This window comes from Lactuca sativa, chromosome 4, assembly GCF_002870075.4.
Source record: "Lactuca sativa cultivar Salinas chromosome 4, Lsat_Salinas_v11, whole genome shotgun sequence".
NCBI classification, from domain to species: domain Eukaryota; kingdom Viridiplantae; phylum Streptophyta; class Magnoliopsida; order Asterales; family Asteraceae; genus Lactuca; species Lactuca sativa.
The window spans coordinates 203571675-203596000 of NC_056626.2; the positions used below are offsets into that span (position 1 = coordinate 203571675).

Below are 24326 nucleotides of genomic sequence, written 5' to 3' on the forward strand. Positions count from 1 at the left end.
GTCCAAATATCTGAGCTTTATTGAGCTAGGGACAGGCACATGAGCATCTAACCTTCCTTTAGAGCTTGTAATGGCGTTATGGAGCAAATATGCCATGCATGAACGTAAAGTTCGAAGCTTTACGTGACAATCAAGCCTAGGGAGCCTAGATCAAGTAGTTGGAGTGATAGATCTGCCCTAAAACGTCTGAATGGGAGTAGAGACTGAATGAACTCGCCAAGTCGCTTAGGGTTTATCCCGATAAGTTTGAGCATGCTGTAACTCGTCAAGTTAATAGGTCAACTCGACGAGTAGAGTTGGTTTTCATAAGGTCTCTGAGGGAACGAGGGGACTCAACGAGTCCTCCTGATGCACTCGTCGAGTTGGGTCAACATGGACTGTTGACTCAAGTTTGACTTCGGTTGACTTTTAGAGCTTTGACCAAATATTTGTAACTGAGACCTTGGAGGGGTAAAATGGTTTTTTACCCTTACCAAGAGTTAAAAAGGGGTTAATATGAGTTTATTAGAATTGTGGTCTAATTAGAGATAATCATCACATGTATTAGGCGGAGGCTAGATCAGTGATTCGTGTACGAGGTGTTTTAGCTTGCTTGCTTCGAGGTGAGTCTTCTCACTATACCTTACCTAGAGTGGTAATTATGTGTGACCAGAGGGTCTTATGTGCTTGCTTGGGTTACACATTTTCTGTGTGATATATGTGTTGTATGCTATATTATGTGATATTTAGACCGGACCGGAGGGTCCAACAAACTATGAGACCGGAGGGTTCTCAACCAGACCGGACCAGAGGGTCCAACAAGCCATGGGACTAGAGGGTTCAACGAGCTGTGGGACTAGAGGGTCCCACTGAGACACATTGACCAAAAGGTCTTACAGAGCTATAGCCTTGAGTGGCTAGTCATTTGTGTGTGGTATTTTGGGGAACTCACTAAGTTTTGTGTTTACCGTGTTATGTGTTATGTGTTTCAAGTACCTCCGAGGATCGCAGGAAGACACCGACTTGATTGTACACACACACACACACACACCGAGCTGGAGTTATGTTTATTATGAATCCTGGAGTTGTGAAAAACTAATTTGAAATATGTTTTGACATTGATACTTAAAGTTTTAAGAAATATTATATGTAATTTACCACGTTTTAAAAATGAAAAATTAATTGAAAATTTTACGTCGTTACAATATCTCTTCCATTGTTTTCCCAAAATGACAAATTTGATGTTTAATGAGATGATTTCTTTTTTATTGAAATATGTTCTTTTTGTGTATTATTTACTAGTCTTTCCATGTCTAATAATATTTTGATATGTGTTTAAATTAGCACAATTGCTTAATAACATTTTGAAGATAAATGAGCTTGATGAATTTTGGAAGATTACTTTGATAATTATTTTTGAAATAGTTATACAATTTACCTTTTCCTCTTTTTTTAAACCGTGATGTCCTCATATAAGCATCTTAACACTATTTGTTTTTATTAGTTAAAAGAATTTGAAGTTTGAGATTTTTTCTGCAGTTATTAGTTAAGTATTTTTAAAATTATTTTTAAAAATGTTTCAAAATTTCTATTTCAAACGATTCATGCAATAGATGTTTCACAATTTGACGTTACAATTCATTGAAAGATGCACCATGAATCTTCTAATCTATAAGGGTGTGTTTGTTTCACATGATTCCTAAAGAATTAAAAAGAATTAAAAACTAAAATCAAAGGAAAAACGTGTTTGGCTTATGGAATGAATGGAATTTGATTTCCATAAAAGCAATTTCATTCCTTATTTGAGAGATTTCCAATTCTTACAAGATTCTAAATTCAATTCCTTTTATTTATTTATTTATTTATTATAACTATCCTCCTATTATCTATGAGAGATATAAAAAAAAATCATCTCCATTTAATCCTCATATCTTTTCTACGATTACAGATTATATATTTCTTCATTCGCATTTCCAAACAAGTTACAAGTTAGTTATTTTTTAATTTATATTTTATAGAAGAGTTCAATAAAAAATGTTGTATTATATAAAATTTTGCTATGTTCATTAAAAATATGAATAAGGTACAAAAAAATCACTACAAAGTGTATTTTTGTCAAATTACCAAAATCATTTTCCAATTCCTTTGGCAATCAACAAACCAAATAGAAAACAGATTCCATTCCATTTCAACCAAACGCATTTAAATTTCTGGTACAATCAAATTCCAATTCCTCCAGATTCCAATTCCTTTGACAAATTTCATTCATTTCAAAAACATTATGCGAAAAAAACTCAACCTAAGAGATTGAAGTGGGGTAAATTGCGTGAAAATAATGTATATTTACAAATATTGCTTTGAGCATATCCAAATTTTCTTGTGCTATAAAAATCTCGAACTTTTTTTTTTTTTTTTTTTTTTTTTTTTTTTTTTGGTTATGTTAAATTAAAGTCGCAGTTTCAATGAAAATAAAAGTTTATAATCTTGGTCCTATTTCGCATAAGTTATCCTTCAAAATTACAACTTAACATCCCTTACTAAAGTCAGAATTTGACTTTCTAGCTCACATATAATTATTGTTCATTAAAATATCAACACTTACGTTTAATTAGTTTGAACTCAAACATCATCAACCAATATTTTCTTGTCACATTTGAAATTAAATATTATTTCTTTTGTTTGGAGTACTAATAACGTGACAAATTTTAGTTAGAACACATTAAACTGTTTTCTAATATATAAAGATTGATGTAAACGTCCAATTATTCATATAGAACATAGGTAAACAAAAAATAAAACAAAAAGTTTTCAGAAATTAAAGAACAAAAATGTATTACAATCCTACTATAATTGAAATTCGTATCTTTATCTTTATTAATTATAAAAGATTCAAATTGATAATAACTAAAACTTAACATATAAAAGTCATACCAAAAAACATATTTTTCCATCTGCAGGCGGTCTCTATATTTCCGTTGAATCATTCCATATTTCCTTACCATTTTTTTTTATATTTGATTTTCTTTTTAACCTTTTCTGCTTCCTTTGAACCATGAATCACAAGAATCCATTGAACTACATTTCTTAAAGCAGAAAACTTAGTAGCAGAATCATGTCCACACAAAAGTTTGTACTCATCGTGTTCTTGATTTTAGTCTCAGGTAATTCTTGTTAGTTGTTATCCCTTCTAATTGTTTCGACATTTATAAATGGAAGTTGATAAGTAAAAGCCAGAAATACTATGATTTCATGACTGAGACTATGATTTCAGGAAGAGAAGCCATTGGAGACTTATTGGACTTAGACAAGGAGGTACTTCTCGATTTGAGATCATTCCTAGAACAGGAGAATAAAGTTAATCAACGTGATTACAACAAATGGGACCCACAAGCGTCTTCACCATGCACATGGCCGGGAATTTCATGCTCCGGCAACCGAGTCGTCGGGATAAACCTCTCCAACAACAATATCGCCGGGAAGATTTTCAAGAACTTCTCGGCGTTGACGGAGCTTGCCTACCTCGACTTATCAACCAACAACATCGGCGGCAGCTTTCCGGTGGATTTGGGTAACTGTAAAAGCCTCAAAGTATTGAACTTGTCACACAACATGATTGATAGTGAGCTTAATTTGACTGGACTTGGTAGTCTGGAAGTTCTTGACTTATCTGTCAACAGACTCTCCGGTGATATTTTCATGAGTTTTCCGATGATTTGCAGCAGTCTGGTGGTTGCTAATCTCTCGGCAAATCATTTTTCCGGTGAAATTGGAAACTCAATTGATGGGTGCCCAAAGCTGGAGTACGTCGATCTGAGCGCAAATTATTTGACCGGAAACCTGTCGTTTGGATTCCACAGGTTCAAGGGATTTGCAGTGTGCGAAAACCGGTTAAATAACGACCTCCAGAACTGGATTTTCGCAGACAACTGCAGTTTACAGGCGTTGGACCTATCGGAAAACGCATTCACCGGAGAAATCCCGACGACCATTTCAAATTGCAAGAATTTAACAATCTTGAACTTGTGGGGAAACTACTTTTCTGGGAAAATTCCAGGAGAGCTTGGAGTAATTCCAAATCTTCAACAGCTTTACTTAGGCAACAACACCTTCACCGGCGAGATTCCGGCGACTTTACTCGGTTTGCAGAACCTGGAGTTCTTGGATTTAAGCAGGAACAATTTTGGAGGTGATATACAAGAGATATTTGGCCGGCTAACTCAAGTAAAAACCTTGTTCCTCCATTCAAACAACTACACCGGCGGGTTAACGTCATCTGGAATACTCCGGCTACATAATCTATCAAACCTAGACTTGAGTTACAACAATTTGTCCGGCGAGTTACCGATCGAAGTCTCTCAAATGGAAAGTTTGAAGTTCATCTTTCTTGCAAACAACCAATTCTCCGGCAGCATACCTTCAGAATATGGAAACATGCAAGGACTTCAAGCTCTCGATCTTTCTAATAATCATTTAACCGGATCAATCCCATCAAGTTTTGGACAATTGACGTCCCTTTTATGGTTGATGATCGCAAACAATTCTTTAACGGGTGAAATACCACCGGAATTAGGGAATTGTAGGAGTTTGTTGTGGCTAAATCTTCAAAACAACCAACTTTCCGGTCATTTTTCACCGGCGTTAACCAACATGGGCAAGAACGCGACGCCAACTTTCCTAGTAAACAGACAAGACGCTCTCATTGCAGACTCAGGAGAATGTTCGACACTCAGAAGATGGATTCCGGCGGATTACCAGCCATTCAGTTTTGTGTATACCCTTCTTAACATGAAGAAATGTAAGAATTTGTGGGATAAGTTGCTCAAAGGATACGGGATTTTTCCGATTTGTCTCCCTGAAACGAACGTTCGAGTAGAAACAATATCCGGATATATTCAACTCAGTGGAAATCATTTATCTGGGCAGATACCTTCAAGTATCGGGAAGATGAGTGACTACAGCATGGTGCACTTCGGGGGAAACCAATTTTCCGGCACACTTCCGGCGGATATCGGCGATATGGCCCTCGTCGTGTTCAATATTTCTCAGAACGAATTCTCAGGGCGAGTTCCGATGCAGCTTGGCAACCTCAAGTGTTTGAGGAATCTTGATTTATCATATAACAATTTCTCAGGGACGTTTCCGACGAACTTGAACAATCTGACAGATTTGAGCAGCTTTAATGTCTCCTACAATCCGTATATCTCCGGCTACATTCCAGACACAGGACAACTTGCAACTTTTGAAATATGGTCGTTCCTCGGTAATCCATTGTTACGTCTGCCTTCTTTCATAAAAAATTCAACAAACAACTCATCTTCTACCAGTGGAAGATCAATAGCGCCAAAATGGGGAGCGGTTTTGATTTTCATCTTTCTTTTACTTGCCTTCTTTGTGTGTGGTGTCATGACAATCATAATCTGCATGGCCACCAAGTCCACCATGGAACCACCACAGTTTCTTCTGCCGGAAATAAAGCCACGAAATGGCTATGATGACTCTTCGCCATGGTTATCAGATGGGGTGAAGGTAATCCGTTTGGACAAAACCGCGTTCACGCATGCAGACATTTTGAAGGCCACAGGAAACTTTTCGAATGATAGAATCATTGGAAGAGGTGGTTTTGGGACGGTTTACCATGGTGTTTTGCCGGATGGGAGGGTAGTTGCAGTGAAGAAGAAGCTAAGAGAAGGCGCAGAGGGGGAAAAAGAGTTTAAAGCCGAAATGGAAGTATTAACAGGAAACGGGTTTGGGTGGCCCCACCCGAACCTCGTTACACTATATGGATGGTGCTTGGATGGATCTGAAAAGCTATTGGTTTACGAGTACATGGAGGGTGGTACATTAGAAGATGTGATTCACGATCGAATTGGGTTCCCATGGAGGCGGCGAATCAATATCGCCATTGATGTTGCACATGCACTTGTGTTCTTACACCATGAGTGTCATCCTCCAATTGTTCATCGAGATGTAAAAGCTAGCAATGTGTTACTAGACAAGAAGGGGACGGCTCGTGTGACGGATTTTGGGTTGGCTAGGGTGGTTGATGGTGGTGGTAGTCATGTTAGCACGATGGTGGCCGGGACAATTGGGTATGTAGCACCGGAGTATGGCCAAACATGGCAAGCCACAACAAAAGGTGATGTCTATAGCTATGGTGTATTGGTGATGGAGTTGGCGACAGGGAGGAGGGCGGTGGAAGGAGGAGGAGGAGAGTCTTTGGTGGAGTGGTCGAAAAGGGTGATGGGGCGTTGGTCCTTGATTCCGGTGTCACTTATGGTGTCTGGACTAGCTGAAGGGGCGGCGGAAATGCGTGAATTGTTGCGATTAGGAGTTAGGTGCACTGTGGATGCACCTCAATCCCGACCTGATATGAAGGAGGTGCTAGAAACGTTGGTTCGAATTTCGGCTAGGTCAAAAGGATTTTAAATATGTGAATGTAAATGTAGAAATATGTATGTTGTACTTAAATGTTAAACGTATTAAAGTGTAATTAATCTTTTACTAAAACTCCATTTTAATAACTATATCTTAGATCATTTCAATCCAACATTGTTTCTTTTACACCACAATGATGTAAAAAAAAAATTAAAACAGATGAATACACCACAATGAAGTAAGAAAAAAAATTAAAACAAATAGTACTTCATCATCGCACATCATTATTGTTTAAATCATTTTCTATACCAAAAAATTATATTCCCAAATATTTAAAAAAAAAACCTTATATAGATTCTTGGATTCTAAAAAGAACACCCTCAACTTGTTATTTTTTACATGTTTATTTACATTGTTTTTATGTAAAAGCTTTATAAAACTTGCTATTACAAAAATATAATCAAATTAAATATTTGTTCGAATTTGATGTGTTGTCATCCTTCATTGAGGTTGAAGGTTCAAGTCCTGTCGTGGACATAAGTAAATTAATGTCTAGTTTATGAGTATGTTAGAATTGCCGTTTCAAAAAATAAATAAATTAAGATGACATTTGTTAAATTATAAACTATATTTATAAAATATTGAATAAAGTTAAAACATTAAGATAAGTTTTATATTAATTAATATCAATTTAACACATAACATAATATTATAAAGAATAATTATCATGTTTAGGATGTACCTATTGTTTGAGTAAGGTGTCTAAGATCATAACTAAATTAGTATAAACTTGCAATTAGAAGCAAAATTCTTTTTGAGTTGCCCTCATAACCAGAAATAGCTAGAAATGATATTAGGAGAGAGAGAAAAACAATTTTTTAATATATTATGTGATTAATATATTAATTGGAAATCGATAATTGATATGTTAATTTGTTATGTGATTAATAAATTTGTTGGGTTTTGAGCATTCTAACACTCCTATGGTGTACATGCAACTCTATATACCTTGGATCTATGTTTTCTCTATTATACATGCAAATATCAATTTTCCAAGGTATCATCTTAACTAGCATATTACAGAGTATGTACAATATGAAATATAGTAGAATGACATACCTTTTGTTGTAGCTTGATTCCTTGGACCTTAAAGAGCTTAGTGCCCTAAGTGTTGCACCTCAAATGGTTTACACAACACCACCAACAATTGGAATAACTTGAGAGAAGATTATTTAAACTCAAAATCGGCTAGCCCTCATGTGTCTATCACAAATCACTCCTTAGTGTCAATTTCATGAGCTATGGGGCTTCTTATATAGTTTGCACATTAGGGTTACACCATGTAACTCATGACTTTCCATATTCCTCATGATCCATGGATTTAAACCTCCATGGAGTATCCATGGGTCACCACATGGGTTTAGCCCAACATGAGAACTATGTATCATAAGTCAACTTTATAAGAATGAATGATTTACCAAATTAATCCCCAATTATTTAATTAGTCTCTTTGGATCACAAAATTAATTCCAAACTTATTCTTGATCAACACTAATTAAATAATATTAATATATTAGAACATATAATTTATTAATAAGTCATAAATATCCTCTTCTCACAAAAGTCTATCCAAACTGTTCTGATGCCATGCAACCCAAATGGACCATGCTACTCTCGGGTCAAGTACATACCAATAATAATTATGGCTTAAACACCTACTCCAACAGTCTCCCACTTGGATAAGTCTAATAACTATTATTGCAAGCATGACTCCAACCCGACTAGCAATTGTAGCTCTTAAAAGCCGCTGTCGAACTCTAATCTAGCCAATGACGTGTCCATTAGATAAGGGATCATATATTCCTTTATTCTGGATATCATATGGACTGAGAAATGAATTATAATTATTCTATCTGTTCATCTGTTGTTTCCCGATTTCCGATTTATGACGACCAACTAATTGAACAAATCAAATCAGTCAAGGCTTGGCCAAGCACTTAGGGGTGTCATCACTAAATCATTGAGGGGCCCACATATATCACTTTTATCCACATGGGGTAAAAGGAACAGATAAACTTTGACCCAAATGCTTGCTTGTACTTACTTATCAAATTACACACAACGATATGTTTTATAACAACCGAGTTACTGGTGCGTTTACATATGTCAATGTGCAACCGACTCGCAACTACAACTCACACGTCTCCGTTTGAAGAATATAAGATATTATCGTCTCATGATCACTCGTTATAAAATCCACACCGTAGTAGGACCTACGCTATAGTACCTCAAGGATTTTAAGTACAAATGAGATCATATTTCTCGTAAGTACCTTCAGGATACCTCAAAATTCCGAGAAGTTGACCATCGTCATCAAACAAAAAACAATTCAAAAATCGGTGAGATTTGATGTCCTAAAAATCAAATTTTCGCATTTGACTTAGATGGGGATATGGATAATAAAATTGGATAAAACATGTTCCCAGGATTCCATTGATATAAAGAACGTCCAAAACGGAGATCATATGAGAAAGTTATACATGTTCGAAACGTGTACCAGGATTCCGTGGAAATTGTATTACAAAATAATTAAATGCAACCCTTAATTTTTCTGATTTTTACGGAAAAGGTCCCTCACTTAGAAATAGTTCTTAACTAAGCCAAACTTTCTTTCATTTAACTAGAAACAGCCGTCCATGGACAACTGTCCTCAAAACTGATCCCATTCTTAAACTTGGGTTTAACATATTCACTTCAGCCTCTTGTTTCGGAAATATATTACAATATCTGACCTTTAGAGATGATTTTAACAAATCGATCCCTAGAACTTATTTATTTTAACAAGGACCACCCTACACTTAATAACTAATACCAAAACTACCCTTGGTTTATAAAGTAATATAAATAGACCCGGTGATTTGCTTTAAGAGCAAGGAATGATGCTTAGCAATTTTGCATGACAAGTTTCACCCCACGAACCTAGTTCATGCTACAAAGGTGAGTGTTTACGGCCCCCTTTTAATATTTTTACGCTTTGGGGGAGAATACATGTCTTATATGCATTTATTGTTCATGACTATCATTTACTGATTTTAAAAGTAGCTTATAAATGTTATTTCGTTAAATAATACTACATTTATAACTAAACTAGTGATACATATGTTTTATGTATATATGTTATAGTTGCGTTTTTTAAATAATACAACTAGTCAAGACAACATATTATCCTACTATAAAAGTGTTATGATTTTATGACAAAGTATGCTATAAAAATTATGTCATAACAAGTTACCACCTTCGTAGTATTTCAAGTTCACATCATTCATATATATATATATATATATATATATATATATATATATATATATATATATATATATATATATATATATATATATATATATATATATATATATATATATATATATACGAGTTGTAAAACTCATATCTTGAAATCGTTTATGTACTTGTGTACACTACCATGGGATTTCCCACTTATTTGAGCGAGTATTATACACTTTTATGATAAACCTTAGTTAAGGTCCTTATGAGTGAGACATTATTCATTACCTAAGTGCAAAAATACTTAGAAGACCCACACCACTATAACTGTTAATCTACGGAGCTGAGATATGTATGTATAGATCTATACAAGTTTACACCCCTATCCGTGGTTGCTAGCTGCAACCTCGAATGATCAATCGAAGTAGGTGATAAATATCTTATTCATTTCTACTACGTCCAAAGAAGCATTATAGGGGGTACTTAAGTCATATAGCCTAGTTATAGGACTCACTATAAGCATTAACTAGATCTCATTATCTAGAAACCACAGATTCGATTTCTGTGTTTATCAAACATTTTGAGTATGGATTTACTCATGACTTATCTGTTATCAAACATTTTAAGTATGTATTTACTTATGATATATCTGTTTATCAAACATTTTGAGTATGAATTTACTTATGATTTCTCTGTTTATCAAACATTTTTAGTATGAATTTACTCATGACTTATCTGTTATCAAATATTTTAAGTATGAATTACTTATGATCTCTCTATTTATCAAACATTTTGAGTATGGATTTACTTATTTCTCTGTTTATCAAACATTTTGAGTATGGATTTACTTATGATTTCTATGTTATCCAATATTTTAAGTATGGATTTACTTATGACCTCTCTATTTATCAAACATTGAGTATGGATTTACTTATGATTTCTCTGTTTATCTAACATTTTGAGAATGGATTTACTTATGATTTCTCCGTTATCAAACATTTTAAGTATGAATTTACTTATGATTTCTCTATTTATCAAACACTTTAGTTATGGAGTTACTTATAATTTATCTTTTTATCAAACATTTTCAAAAATGGGTTTAACCATATAAGATATACTTTTTGAAATTAAAAAAAAGAGTATCATTATTGTGGTTAGCAAAAAACCTGTAAACTCTTACAAACCTTGCATTGACCCTCAAAACTACATGTATTCTCAGGATATCACTAAATGAACTTTCAACCAAAAGATTAGTCATGGATTTCAGGCGACTTAGTATTATCTAGCTTTTGTTATGGAGGCCTATCTACTAAGGCAATTTATGAACTTATTATTATTATTTGTATCAACCATGTATTCAAACCTTAAACTGGAATATAACTGCTGTGTTGTTATTTTTGTAACTTGTGACGTATATTCTGTTTGCTTGTGATCCATGAACTAAGTCGCACAACCCGATGTGTTCTGCCGCCTCGGCCGAGGGTGTGACAAATTAGTATCAGAGCTAAATTAGCTATAGAGCCTCGTATCCTCAAAAGAGGAAATACAACTATAGCTACAGACTCCTAATAAAAGTATTATTAATGAATACACTACTTCTCGATTACTCACATGAGAGGTAACTGGTTTGAAGGGCCGCTATAGTTGTTGGATTTCAAAATGGATTAATTGCCAAAATCACCTTGCTCACCGGTGTTTCCTGTCTGGCCCTCATCTGTGATTGGTAGTCTTGAAGTACAAAACAAAATTCAGAAATACTACAAACCTCACGAACGCTATGAGAACACTTAATAAAAATTCATCCGCGATGAGAACACTTAATAAAAATTCGGACATACCTCCAACTAAAACTACCCACTCAACCCTTTAGATTAAACGCCTCAACTAAGGCTAGTATTGTACATAGGTCATACCACAAATAAACTTGGAACGCAGACCTATGCTATTTATGGTCGGATTAGTGAACAACTAACCTTGGGCGATGAGTTTGGAAGACTACAATGGTTGAGAGTTTTAGAGATTGAAGGATGTTCTCAAGAGTCGGTGTAGATACCTAGTACCTAGAATCCTTATATCAACCCCCGGACAACACATACACTTTAAAAATTATAAATATACTTAAAAATACGGGATAACGTGCATATTTTCCTGATTTACCTACATCCGAATAAGAACAAAGGACCAATAGCTGCGTTACCTTTGTAACAGAGAAACCTATAGTTTCCTGTCGATTGTTCAGTAGTCTCCAGACTTCTATCTCCCCTACCTTCCAAAGATAATGAAGATCCTTTCAAAGATGAACCATTTAAAGAACCTACTAGAGGGGAGGAATCTGAAGAAGAGAAAGGATTTATTGAAGATAAGAAACCAGTTGGAGAAAACATGGAAGGAGAAGGACTACCAGATGAAGAGTCCACCATTCAAACGCCACTAGTGTACTACTGCTATTGATTAATTTCAGGTGGAACATTTCGCATGGATACTCCTAAGAAAAGAATTCCAACTCATTCACGATGAGATACCCCCGCCTAAAGGAAGTAAACATTGTCCCAAGAGTCGGGATGATTCACGAACACTCTGAGAAAGAACTAATACCCTTGAGGAACATAGCTGACAAGCCATCCATGACTCCTTATGTATGCTCCTCTTATCAGCAAGTCTGTCAATAACGATGTGGTTCTCCTAATTGAACAATGTATTCAAACTAAGCCAACGAATGGAATCCATGATAGACAACATGAATATAGTAAAATACATCACTCACACTCTGCGTTAGAGAGTCGAAGAACTCAAGAAAGAACAACATGACAAAAATTGAACTGCTCATACACCATATCAATTAACCAAAGAAAGGTTACTACCCATGGCCAAAAAATATATACCCTAGAGTATAGAGTCCAATTGACTTAAAGCAGACTAGGTATCAAACGATTGTAATAAATCACAAGATGTGTGAAACTCCTAACCAGCTCGAGGAGCTAACCAATCTGCTAATCAGAAATTTTAAATCTCTAACAAGTTTACCTAGGGAGAATAGTTCTCGTAGGTTAAGGTTAGGAATCATGGGAAAAGAGATTATATGCAAACATTTATCCTTGCTATGTCTCTCAGTGGACGAAGCTTTTCCATTACTAACCCTACCCATGTTTGGAAACTGGGTGTAACAAGATGTAATAGGAATACAAGCATTTATGCTATCGAGTTTTTTCAAAGGTTGTAAATATTAACAGTTCACGCTCTATCGTTTAGGATTTCTGGAATCGATCACTATCTCTCTATCATTTGAAAACGGTAGGATTTCAATTCTCTCTTTATCATTTGAAATCGGTAGGATTTCAACTCTCCCAATATCATTTTGGAAACATGTAGGATTTCAGAAATTGATTGTAACGTCTCAATACTAAGACCCAATAATTTCATTTTTAAATTAATAAAATCAGTATTCCCTAAACATCATCATATAGATCCAAATAAAACATGTGAATCAATCATCATTTCACATCAGAGTAAATCAAGAAAATGCGGAATGAGGTGGTGTGTGCACTACAATCATCCTGAGTTTCGTTTGAAAATCGAAGAACCTAAAATATAAACTGAAAACCGTAACCACAAAGCTTAGTGAGTTCCCCAAGATACCACATACCAAACATAACAAATCACATATTGGGCCCCGCCTGGTATCGAGTCCCACTTGACTTCAGATCTCGCTCGACATCGAGCCCCGCTCGATATACATATTTGGTATTCTTAGGCCCCGGCCACTACACACATAAACATATAGCACATAATCATACTAACACATACAATGCTCAGAAAACAATAACATACGATACAGTCATCAGGCCTCGCCCAACATGGACCCCCGCCTAGTATACATAACAGTACATATCACATGCAAGGGTCACGCAGACTCCTAGCATCCCAACATAAATAACAAGGGTCGTCATTGGTGCTTTAGACCCGCTAACCTAGTGAGGAAACACACCTCACACTGCCGAATCACCCTAATAAATCTATGGTTGCTGGTCCGACAAATCTCCGAGTTAATAATATCAAATAACCTCCGATTAATAATTGGAATCCAATCCATCACTATCAGTCCATAAATAGGGTAAATGACCATTATACCCATTCTCCTAGTTTGAACCAAGACTTAGGACCAAACCTCTAATCCAAAAGGACCAATTGCCAAATAAAAACTCAAGACCTAAACATGTCGCAATCTTCCAAATTGGGCCCAAATTTCATTGTAGGCCTTCTCGAAATAATTATCAGCCCAAAACCTGATGGCCCAATAGGACCCAAAACAACTAAGACCAAAAGATGGCCCACAACTAAGCCCAAATCCCATTGTACTCAGCTATACGCTAAGCATACACGCTAAATGGCCTGTACGCCATGCGTACAGACTTGTACGCCCATCGTAATCACCCAATAAGCCAAAACCTTCTTTAAGCACTTAATGCTTAAGACTATAAGTCCAAACCACAGATCTAATCCCTAATAAATGTCTAGAACCATAAAGTCACTAACTTAGTGACTTTGCATGCCCCAAAAGGACCCAACTTCAAGAGATAGCACTTTACATTCACTAAATGGACATAATTTCATGCATGGGTGATTCTAAACCCTAAAGGTGCCAACTTTATGGACTTTGAACCTTAGAAACACCAAGAGTGACAACTCATAGCTCCTAGAGTGGTGACAAACCACTAGATCTCATTCATGGGGCCAAAAGGGTCCAAAACCCATAAAAACTAGATTTAAGTTTCTAATGGGTAAAGTCATAGATTTTTACCTAAAACAAGCTGGAAATGAAGTAGAGAATCAGGATCCACAAGCTCTTCCTTGATCCACAACCTTGCACCAATATCCTTCTTCTTGAAAATGAACCAAAACACACCAAGATGCACACAATGAGCTAAAAAACACAACAATGGAGGATAAGGAATGATTTCTTGGGTTTTGGGGGCTTAGGGCTTGGTAAAGAGGCCAACCCTAAAGACTTAAGGTGTTTATATATGGTACAACACCCTAAATTAGGGTTTCCACTAACTCCTTCTATGCCCCGCGTACTCCTTGTACGCCAAACGTACGAGGTCTCGCATCCACGATAAGGCCCTCCTAGTACACTAAGCATACACCAGTGTATGCCTTGGGTACCGACCCTCGCACTAGTACGCCCCACGTACTAGGGTTTCTCTTAAACCCCGATATACTCCGAAGGCCATATCTTCCTCAATATAAATATGATTTTGACGATCCTTATATCCATGAAAAGGTAAAGAGAGGCTCTATGATTTAATCAACTCATACTTGCCTTACAACTTCGTGAACAAAAATCCAATTTCCATAAATACCTGAGCTGGCATATTACCAAAATACCCTTTGGCTCCAAAGCACAAACGAAACACCCAATTCATCTAAATTACATCATTCACCTCCAAATGAGTCCAGATATAAAAACCTCAAGGGTCCTAAGTTTGCTAATACCCAATCCTTGATCACCACCCCGAAATGGGAAACGATTCGGAACAAGGCGTTACATTGATCATTCTCTCTATCATTTGGAAATCTGTAGGATTTCAGGAACAAGTCACACTAATACACTATCATTTGATATGACTCATACGTGATTGTTTATAACTAAATTGTTATTGGTAGATTTCTTGTCAACAAAATTTATGCATGTGTGCTATTTGATACTAGTGATGATAGAAGCTTCATTGACCATAAGTTTAGAAGCATGCTAAATAAGAAATATTGCAATGGCCAAGTAGAAGACATCTTAGAAATACTTACCAATTTCCTTATCACCCTGAATAACCAAGTCTTTCACATCAACCAAATACCTATGACCATTGGAAGTTTTGATGTGATTATCAGAATGGATTGGTTATCGCCTCATCGAGTCGAAGTTCTATGCTATGAGAAGTCCGTACAACTAACCTACCCAACGACGAAGCTCTTGTGATTTACGGAGATAAATCAGGGAAGAATCTAAGCATCATATCTTGCATGAAGGCAAGAAAGTGATTACAAAAGAAATGCTTCACTTTCTTGGCCCATATGGTGAATATGCAAGGCAAGGGTAACGAAATCAAAGATATTCCACAAATGTGCGACTACCCGGACGTATTCCTAAGGGATCTACCTGGACTACCCCAAGATGGATAGGTTAAACCCCGAACCAAATTAATCCCGGGTGCAGCGCCAATGGCAAGATCTCCTTATTTCCCGACACAATTGGAAATGCAAGAAATATGCAGTAAACTTCAAGAACAAACTGACAAAGGCTTTACGCCCAACATACTAGACTGTAACACCATGTTTTGAATCGTTTCCCATTTTGGAGTAGTGATCAGGGATTGGGTATTAGCAAGCTTAGGAACCTTGAAGAATTGAGATTTGGACTCATTTGGGGTTGGATAATGTAATTTGGACGATTCGGGTATTCGATTTGTGTTTTGGAGTCAAAAGGGTATTTCAATAATTTGTCAGCTCGGGCTTCTATGGAAAATGATGTTCGTTCGGGATTTGGTAAGGTAGGTACAAGTTGATGGAAGTGTAGAGCTTCTCGTTACCTTTTTATGGATATAAAGATCGTCGGAATCGGAATTATAGCGAAGAAGTTATGGACTTCAGAATATGCTAGGGTTTGTGGGGAAACCCTAGTACACGGGGCATACATATGGAGTACGTGGGGCGTACATAGGGAGTATGCGGGGTGTACTCATGTGAAGGGCATTACGCTGCACGTAAAGTTGATTATGCTTAGCTTACCGCGAGGGTCAGATCGGTTTTGTGAGACCTCGTATATTGGGCGTACTCGGGGCGTACGAAGGAAAAGTGAAAACCCTAATTCTTGGAGTTGTACCGTATATAATCTCATTAAGTCTTTTTGGGTTGGTCCCTATACCAGCCACCAAGTTCCCAAAATCCTAATAATCGTCTCTAAGCCTTTATGGCTATATTTTCAAGCTCATGATGTGCATTTTTGTGTTTTTGGGTCATTTCCAAGAAGATGGAGTTTGACGCAAGGTTATGAACCAAGGATGATCTTATGGATCTGGATTACGTGCTTCATTTCCAACTTGATTTGAGGTAAAAACCTTTGATCCTGTTCACTGTTGGCTTAGATCTAGTTTGTATGAGTTTTGGTTCATTTTAGTCTTAAGAATGAGATCTAGTGGTTTAGTACCACTCCAGGAGCTATGAGTTTCCACTCTTGGTGTTTCTGAGGTTCTAGATGCTTAAAGTTGTCTCCTTTAGGGTTTGGAACCCCCATGCATGAGGTGGTGTCTATTTGGTGAAATTATAACGTTTTATTTTCATGTTGGTTTCTTTTGGGGCATGCAAAGTCATCAAGTCAATGACTTTATGATTTTAGACTTTCTTTAGGAAGTAGACCTTTGGTTTGGACTCCTGGTCTTGAGCATTAAGTGCTTAATGGATGAGTACATGGGGCATACAAGTCTATATGCGCAACGAACAAGCCAAATTACATGTACGCTTAGCGTACAACTGAGTATGCCCCGCGTACTCAGCCGGGAGGGTTTTGGCTTTCGGGGTTATTGTTGGGCTTCCTTTTTGGGCTTGGGTGTTTGAGTTCTTGATCGGCCATCGGAGTATAAGTGTCGTGGACTAAGAGTTTTGGTTGGGCTTTAGGGTAATGCCCATGTAAGGGGGTTTGGGCCCAATTTGAAAAATCGGGTCATAATTGGGCCTTGGTTGATTATTTGGCTTTTGGGCCTTTTAGGTTGTGAGTTGGGCCTTGGTATTGGACCAAGCTAGGTTAGGGGTACAATGGTCTTTTTACCCTGAGTATGGATTTATGGTTATAGTTTGGAACCTAATTGATAATTAGGTGTTGTTTTGATATTGACACTCCAGGGAGTCTGTAAGCTAGTAGTCAGGGATCGTCTATGTGCTTCGGCTGTGCTAGGTGAGTTTTTCTCATTGTTCTTGTAGTTCGAAGGCACCAATGCCGACCCAATGGATTGATATCCTGTTATACATGCTATTATGCTGTTGTGATCTGTTAGATCGGTATCCTGGTAGATAGGATGTTGCTATGCTTAGTGATCTGTAGATATGTTTGGATGGCTGTAGACTGTTATATGATTATCTATTATATGTGCATATGTTTGGTTGATGGCTGAGGCTTCACTACTTTGTGCGTAAGACAACAGGCCGAGGCATTCCAACCTGATGGTTAAAGGGGCTGGAGGGTATTCCATCCCGGGGATGATTGGACCCATAGTATGTTGGCAATCCAACCCGATCATTGAGGGCATGGGGTATTCCAACCCGATAGTTGACTGGGTCCATAGTATGTTGGCATACCTATCCGATGGTTGACTGGACCCATAGTATGTTGGTATTCTAACCCGATGGTTAACTGGACCCATAGTATGTTGGCATTCCAACTCGATGGTTTAGAGCATGGGGTATTCAAACCTAATGGTTGACTAGACCCATAGTATGTTGGCATTCTAACCCGATGGTTAAGGGGCTTGGGGTATTCCAACCCGATGGATGATTGGACCCATAGTATGCTGTTTGTTGTATATGTTATAAGTTATGTGTTGGTACCTTGGGGAAACTCACTAAGCTTTGTGATTACTGTTGGGTCAAAATTATGGTTTATACTTTACTTTTCTAGGAAAATGTATTTTTATGTCTTGGACCGTAAACAGCTTGGTGTTTACAGTCGTATACGTGTTTACGGTTGTGTTTACGGCCGTAAACAGGTTTACGGTTGTAAACCCAAGCACGACCCATGTCTACTACATATAGGGTGAGGAGTGCATAATTGTATGAACAAGGAGCTTAAGTGTGTGTATTCTAAGGTGTGTTCTAGAGAGAGAAAGTTAGAGAGAAGAAAGGAGCTTTAGTGTGTGTTAGTATGTGTGAACCTTGTATCTGGATCTTCATTCTAATAAAATCATACATGATTCATCATCTTCTTTTCTCCTTCTCTTCTATTTGATCTGACATCATCCAACTGATTGGGATTCCGCACCATCAATTGGATCTGATTGATATACAAGCATATTTGGGGACTTACAATTGGTATCAGAGCTTGGTTGTATCAATCAATTTTGTCAGATCTAGAGCTTATTTGATCTTATTTTTGAAGGATTTCTGTGTTTTTGGATAGATCTTGTCAAAATAAGGGGGGTTTGTTCTTCATGTTTTTTGATAAAAACGAGTTTTTGATCGAGTTTTGGAGCAAAAAGGGTGAAAAACGTTGTTTTTGGTCGTAACCAGCGAGGGGTTGGCGGCGTGTACGGTCAACAACTAGCATTTCCGAAGTTTACGGTCCGTCTTCCTATAAATATAGGTGTAAGGGGTGAGGAATGAGAGAGTGCATTAGTGGGCAAGGAGCTTAAGTGTGTGTATTCTAAGGTGTGTTCTAAAGAGAGAAAGTTAGAGAGAAGAAAGGAGCTTTAGTGTATGTTAGTGTGTGTGAATCTTGTATCTGGATCTTAATTCTAATCAAATCATACAAGATCCATCATCGTCTTTTCTCCTTCTCTTCTATTTGATCTAACATCATCCAATTAATTGGGATTCCGCACCATCAATTGGATCTGATTGATACACAAGCATATTTGGGGACTTACAATTGGTATCGAAGCTCAAACCGGTGTCAATTCACTTCTTTTTCACGTTTACAGACTCAATAGGTTTGTGTTCATCTGCATTTGAAGCTTGGTTTTGTTTTTTCATAGCGTAGGGAATTAAATCAACTGAATAATCTGTGTTTTCATCGAAATCTGGGTGTTTACAGTCAAATTAGTTTCAACCATGAACTCTACTTCGACCGTAATCTCAAGATCTTCAGAAACCGTATACAGTCAATCTTCAGAAACTATATACAAACAATCTTCATCAACCGTAAACACCAACCATATTCTCAACCATATTCTCTCAACCATAAACCAATCTGTATTCTCTCAACCGTAAAACCAACCATATTCTAGACCGTAAACTGTGTTTACAGTCAAAAGTTTTTCAACCGTAATCTAGCCTTTTTGATTCATTTTTTTAAGACTTTTAATTATAAAAAAACAAAACACAAACAAAACAAAAATAATAAAAAATCAAACAAAAATCAAAAAATTAAAAAAATCCAAAAATAGTGTTATTTCTTGTTCAGAAAAATCAGAAAATCCAAAATATTTTTGTTTCTGTTTATTTTGTCAGAAAATATGAAAAAACCCAAAAATATCGTGTGCTAAAGTTTTCTTTTAGTTTTGTTTTGTCTTGTAAAATGAATTCAGATGTAGATGAGACTCATGGAGTCTGTATCGAGATTTCTAAGCCGAAGCTTCATCCGTGAGCATCGAAGAATTTTCATTCGAAGGAGCAAGAAATGAAGATTATTATTTAAACATTCAATCCTTCAACCCCAGAAGAAAGGTCAAGTTGTACTTGAAGATTATGTGATGGATTGCATTAAAGCCTCCTCAATCAATCTGCTGCTATCTATGAACCTGCTGAAATGATCCAGAAGATTTGATCTCTCTAATTTTCTCTCTGAAGATTCTCAAGCTGAATGCGCTATCTTTCAAGAATCAGTACAAGAAGCCTCCTCACCCAATGTGTGTTCAGAGTTAAATTTTGAAGACAAGGCCAACTGCTCAAGATGAAGTCATTCGGTGAAGATTCATCAAGTTCATCTTGAAGTTGTGAAGAATTTGAAGATTAATGCTGAAGCCAAGCTCTCGATGAAGATTGGCTAGAAAAGCCAACTACTTTTTAGGGGGAGCTTGTTGGGTCAATTAAGAAAAGAAAGCTATAAACCAAGGGGGAGATTGTTGGGTCCAAATTATGGTTTATACTTTACTTTTCTAGGAAAATGTATTTTTGTGTCTTGGACCGTAAACAACTTGGTGTTTACGGTTGTATACATGTTTACGGTTGTGTTTACAGCCGTGAACAGGTTTACGGTCGTAAACGCATTCATGGCCCATGTCTACTATATATAGAGTGAGGAGTACATCATTGTATGAACAAGGAGCTTAAGTGTGTGTATTCTAAGGTGTGTTCTAGAGAGAGAAAGTTAGAGAGAAGAAAGAAGCTTTAGTGTGTGTTAGTGTGTGTATGAATCTTGTATCTGGATCTTCATTCTAATCAAATCATACAAGATTCATCATCTTCTTTTCTCCTTCTCTTCTATTTGATCTAACATCATCCAATTGATTGGGATTCCGCACCATCAATTGGATCTGATTGATACACAAGCATATTTGGGGACTTACAATTACAGTTTTTGGTTTATGGTTTCACGTGTTTCAGAGATTCATGGCAAGGTGAAGGGGTGAACGTACACATCTGGACTTTATGTCATTGATTTTAGGAGGCATTGATTTTCAAACAATGTTTTGAGAACAATATTTTTGTAAACATTTTATTAGTAAAAGGATCATTTTGAAAAGTTTAAAATTGTTGAAGTTTTTGGGATGTTACAAGTTGGTTTCCAAGCCTTGGTTTGATTGAATTGGTGGAACACTCGTGTTAATCTAGTCTCAAACTAAGGAAAAAATGTTTTCAAATGATTTTCAAATAGTTTTCAAAATAATCAATAAGGATGCGATGTGTATGATCAGCCAGAGCTAGTAAGTTCACCCCAAATTACAACACAATTATTTTGAGATTTTGCTTTGATATGTTAGAACAACATGCTAGTATTTGGATAGGGATCTTCAGGAGCTATATGATTGAATTGCCTGATATATGAGGCCTTATCTCTTATAGAATCCTTAATTGATTTTGTTATGACTCTTTCGCGTGTGACCTAACTATTGAGTGAATGCGCTAAGTCATATGCTACGTGGTTTAAATGATCTTTTTGCCTAAGATTATTTAAACAGCGAGGCATGTGATTGTATTCACACGATAGTCATTGGGAACCAATAGAGGGTTGCACGCCAGTTTGTGGTAGGGTGAGTGTGTGGGGTCAGCCGTCCAGTTGCGTTATCATATGAGGAGGCTGTGGTTTCCTAAGAGTGAGAACGGTTGATAGAGGGTCAACGTTAGAAATGTTTAGCCACTCTTGATGTAGCATCATGCTCTCATTATACCCATTTTGAATTGATGATCAAAGGGCTGGGTACTAATAGGCTTCGGACCCTCGAGAGGTTAGGTTATGGACTTAGTTGGAGTGGTTAAGGTATGTCAGTTAGTTTGGGTATTCGGTTTGTGTGACATCCCCAAAATCACGGCCAGAAAAGACCGGTTTCATTTATGCTTTTTAAAATAATTTCAGAGTAAATCCTTTTGATTTAAAAGTGTTGCGGAATTTGTTCCCAAAACAAAACATGATAAAATAATATTTATCAAAGCATTTCATCAAGAGATGCATTTTCATTATATAATCAAAACTCGGGATGTCATGTTCCGATACAGACCATAAAGCATAAACGATAACATTACAAGTCATTCAACAAATATATACATATACATAATTGTAAACAAAACAACTCGATGATTCATCCATCTTACGCCCTTGCGCCACTTCCTGTAATACAAATAAAACTGAGTGGGTCAGGCTTGGGAGCCTGGTGAGCATATAGGGTTTTCAACCCACAATAAATAAATTATATTTAATTTCACCAACCAATCACTATCCCGATTACCCATTCCCGTTATCCTCACTTTACGTCCCTAAAATAACATCTATCTCAAGGGACCTAATCTAGGATTTTCATCGGGACGGACATTACTGCTAAGGGGTTTCCTCAACAATAGATATCCTAAAGGCAACCATGAGGGGGATAGAGCACACCGGTGAACACATCGTTCACAACACCTACAGGTTATGAACCTGCTAGCGTTCCACAGGACTGTCTAGAAAGAGTCCATGGTCGTTATCCATACACCGCTGAATAACTAGATCAACAACAACAACAACATCGAGGCCTCTCATCTGTTTATTACACACCAACTATCTACCCATGTTCTACCCAACATATTAGTAGATAAAAATATATATTTTCATACATAGTTTAAAACCTATATATCATTTTCATTCAATACATATTCCACATAACAGATGAGGCATACCCACATAACACGTATTTCATAGAAAGTAAATCAGATCTATGAGATAGAAGAGAATGAATATACATTCACACTTATAACAACAAAATTATACACATAAACAACAATATACTTAATACACTCAAACCATACTTGTATTATTATCGAGTTTATGAAAGGTAGTATACACTCACTTGATCAGAAGACGATTAGACAGCACTACGGCTTGTAGAAGTAGTAATCCTCAGCAGATCTGGAAGATCTCTACAAAAATCGAACTTCTCGCGGGCAGAGCTTCGGCTCAGAAATCGCACCTCTCGGGATCTTCGGGATCTCGAGACTTGCTTCGGGGCTCGAGAATATTACCGGGGCTTTGGGGTACTTCTGGCACGCAAATCGAGGTAAAACGGGAGAGAGAAGAGAGAAAAGAGCAAAAGAACTCGGCTGCCCTCGCATCCTATTTATAGGAGGCTGGAGCCTCGGAGTACGCGGGGCGTACTGCCTCAGAATCATCATTGCTTACGTATCCAAAGAACTCGAGTGTGAGGCGTGTCATGCTTCGCAGTACGCGGGGCGTACGCTAGTACGCTGGGCGTACTTCGGATGAGTCCGATGACTCCTCTTCGGATAATGCCGGATTTAATAATTAAATTTAATTATTAATTATTTAATAAACTTTGGAAATTCATATCTTCTTCATACGAACTCCGTTTTCGATGTTCTTTATATCCACGCGAAGGTTAGACTACGCTCTACAACTTTCGTTTAGACTCCGTCGGCTAATTTTGACTTTATTTTTATTATTTATTTTTAATAGGCCGGGACAGAAAAACTTCGTTATAAATTCATAACTTCTTCGTTTGACGTCCGTTCTCGCCTAACTTTTTATCGCTTCGATACCAACAACGAGACATTCGAACCTCGTTTAGATTGCTTCGGCTAAAAACCGCTCAATCTCAAATCGAGTATTTCAGGCTGCATACCGCTAAGCCGAAACTTCGATAAATCATAACTTCCTCATACGAAGTCAGATTTGGGCGTTCTATATATATTCGGAAACCTCGTTTCAACTACTACAACTTTATCCAAAGATATCAAGTTTATTTTACACTTAAATTTTGACGCTTATTTTTATTCTTAATTAATCAAACCACATAATTAAGCAATTAAGCACAAAACACATAATACTCAAATAGTACACTCTTATTATTTCAAAACGGGTTACAAAGGTTAACATAGACTATTACATTGCTAAAAATGGCAAGCCCGGAAACACAGGCATTACAATTCTCTCCACCTTAGAATGATTCCGTCCCCGGAATGACACATCAACAAACAAATGCGGATAGCGACCCATCATGTCACTCTCCGTCTCCTAGGTGAGATTTGGCCCATTCGTGTGTTTTCATCGGACAAGCACTAACCCAACCATCTTGCATCGCAACTTCTTAGTCTTTCGGTCAACGATTGTCTCTGGTTCTTCAATCAACCTTTTGTTCTCATCGATTCTTAACTCCGAAAGTGGAATCATGTCGGGAACTTCTCCCGTGAACTTCCTCAAATAACACACATGAAAAGTGTTATGAATTCCATTCAGTTCTTCTGGTAGTTCGAGCTTGTAAGCTTGGTTCCCAATCCTC

General features: G+C 37.0%; 1 protein-coding gene across 1 annotated transcript; it reads left to right on the forward strand.

Annotated features, from left to right (window-relative positions):
• The first annotated feature begins 2914 nt into the window (after nt 1-2914).
• LOC111889018 (probable LRR receptor-like serine/threonine-protein kinase At1g74360) lies at nt 2915-6570 on the forward strand. Its single transcript, XM_023885146.3, has 2 exons — nt 2915-3140; nt 3251-6570. The coding sequence occupies exons 1-2, from the start codon at nt 3092-3094 to the stop codon at nt 6403-6405; spliced, it is 3204 nt and encodes a 1067-aa protein (XP_023740914.1). The 5' UTR covers nt 2915-3091; the 3' UTR covers nt 6406-6570.
• The last annotated feature ends 17756 nt before the right edge of the window (nt 6571-24326 follow it).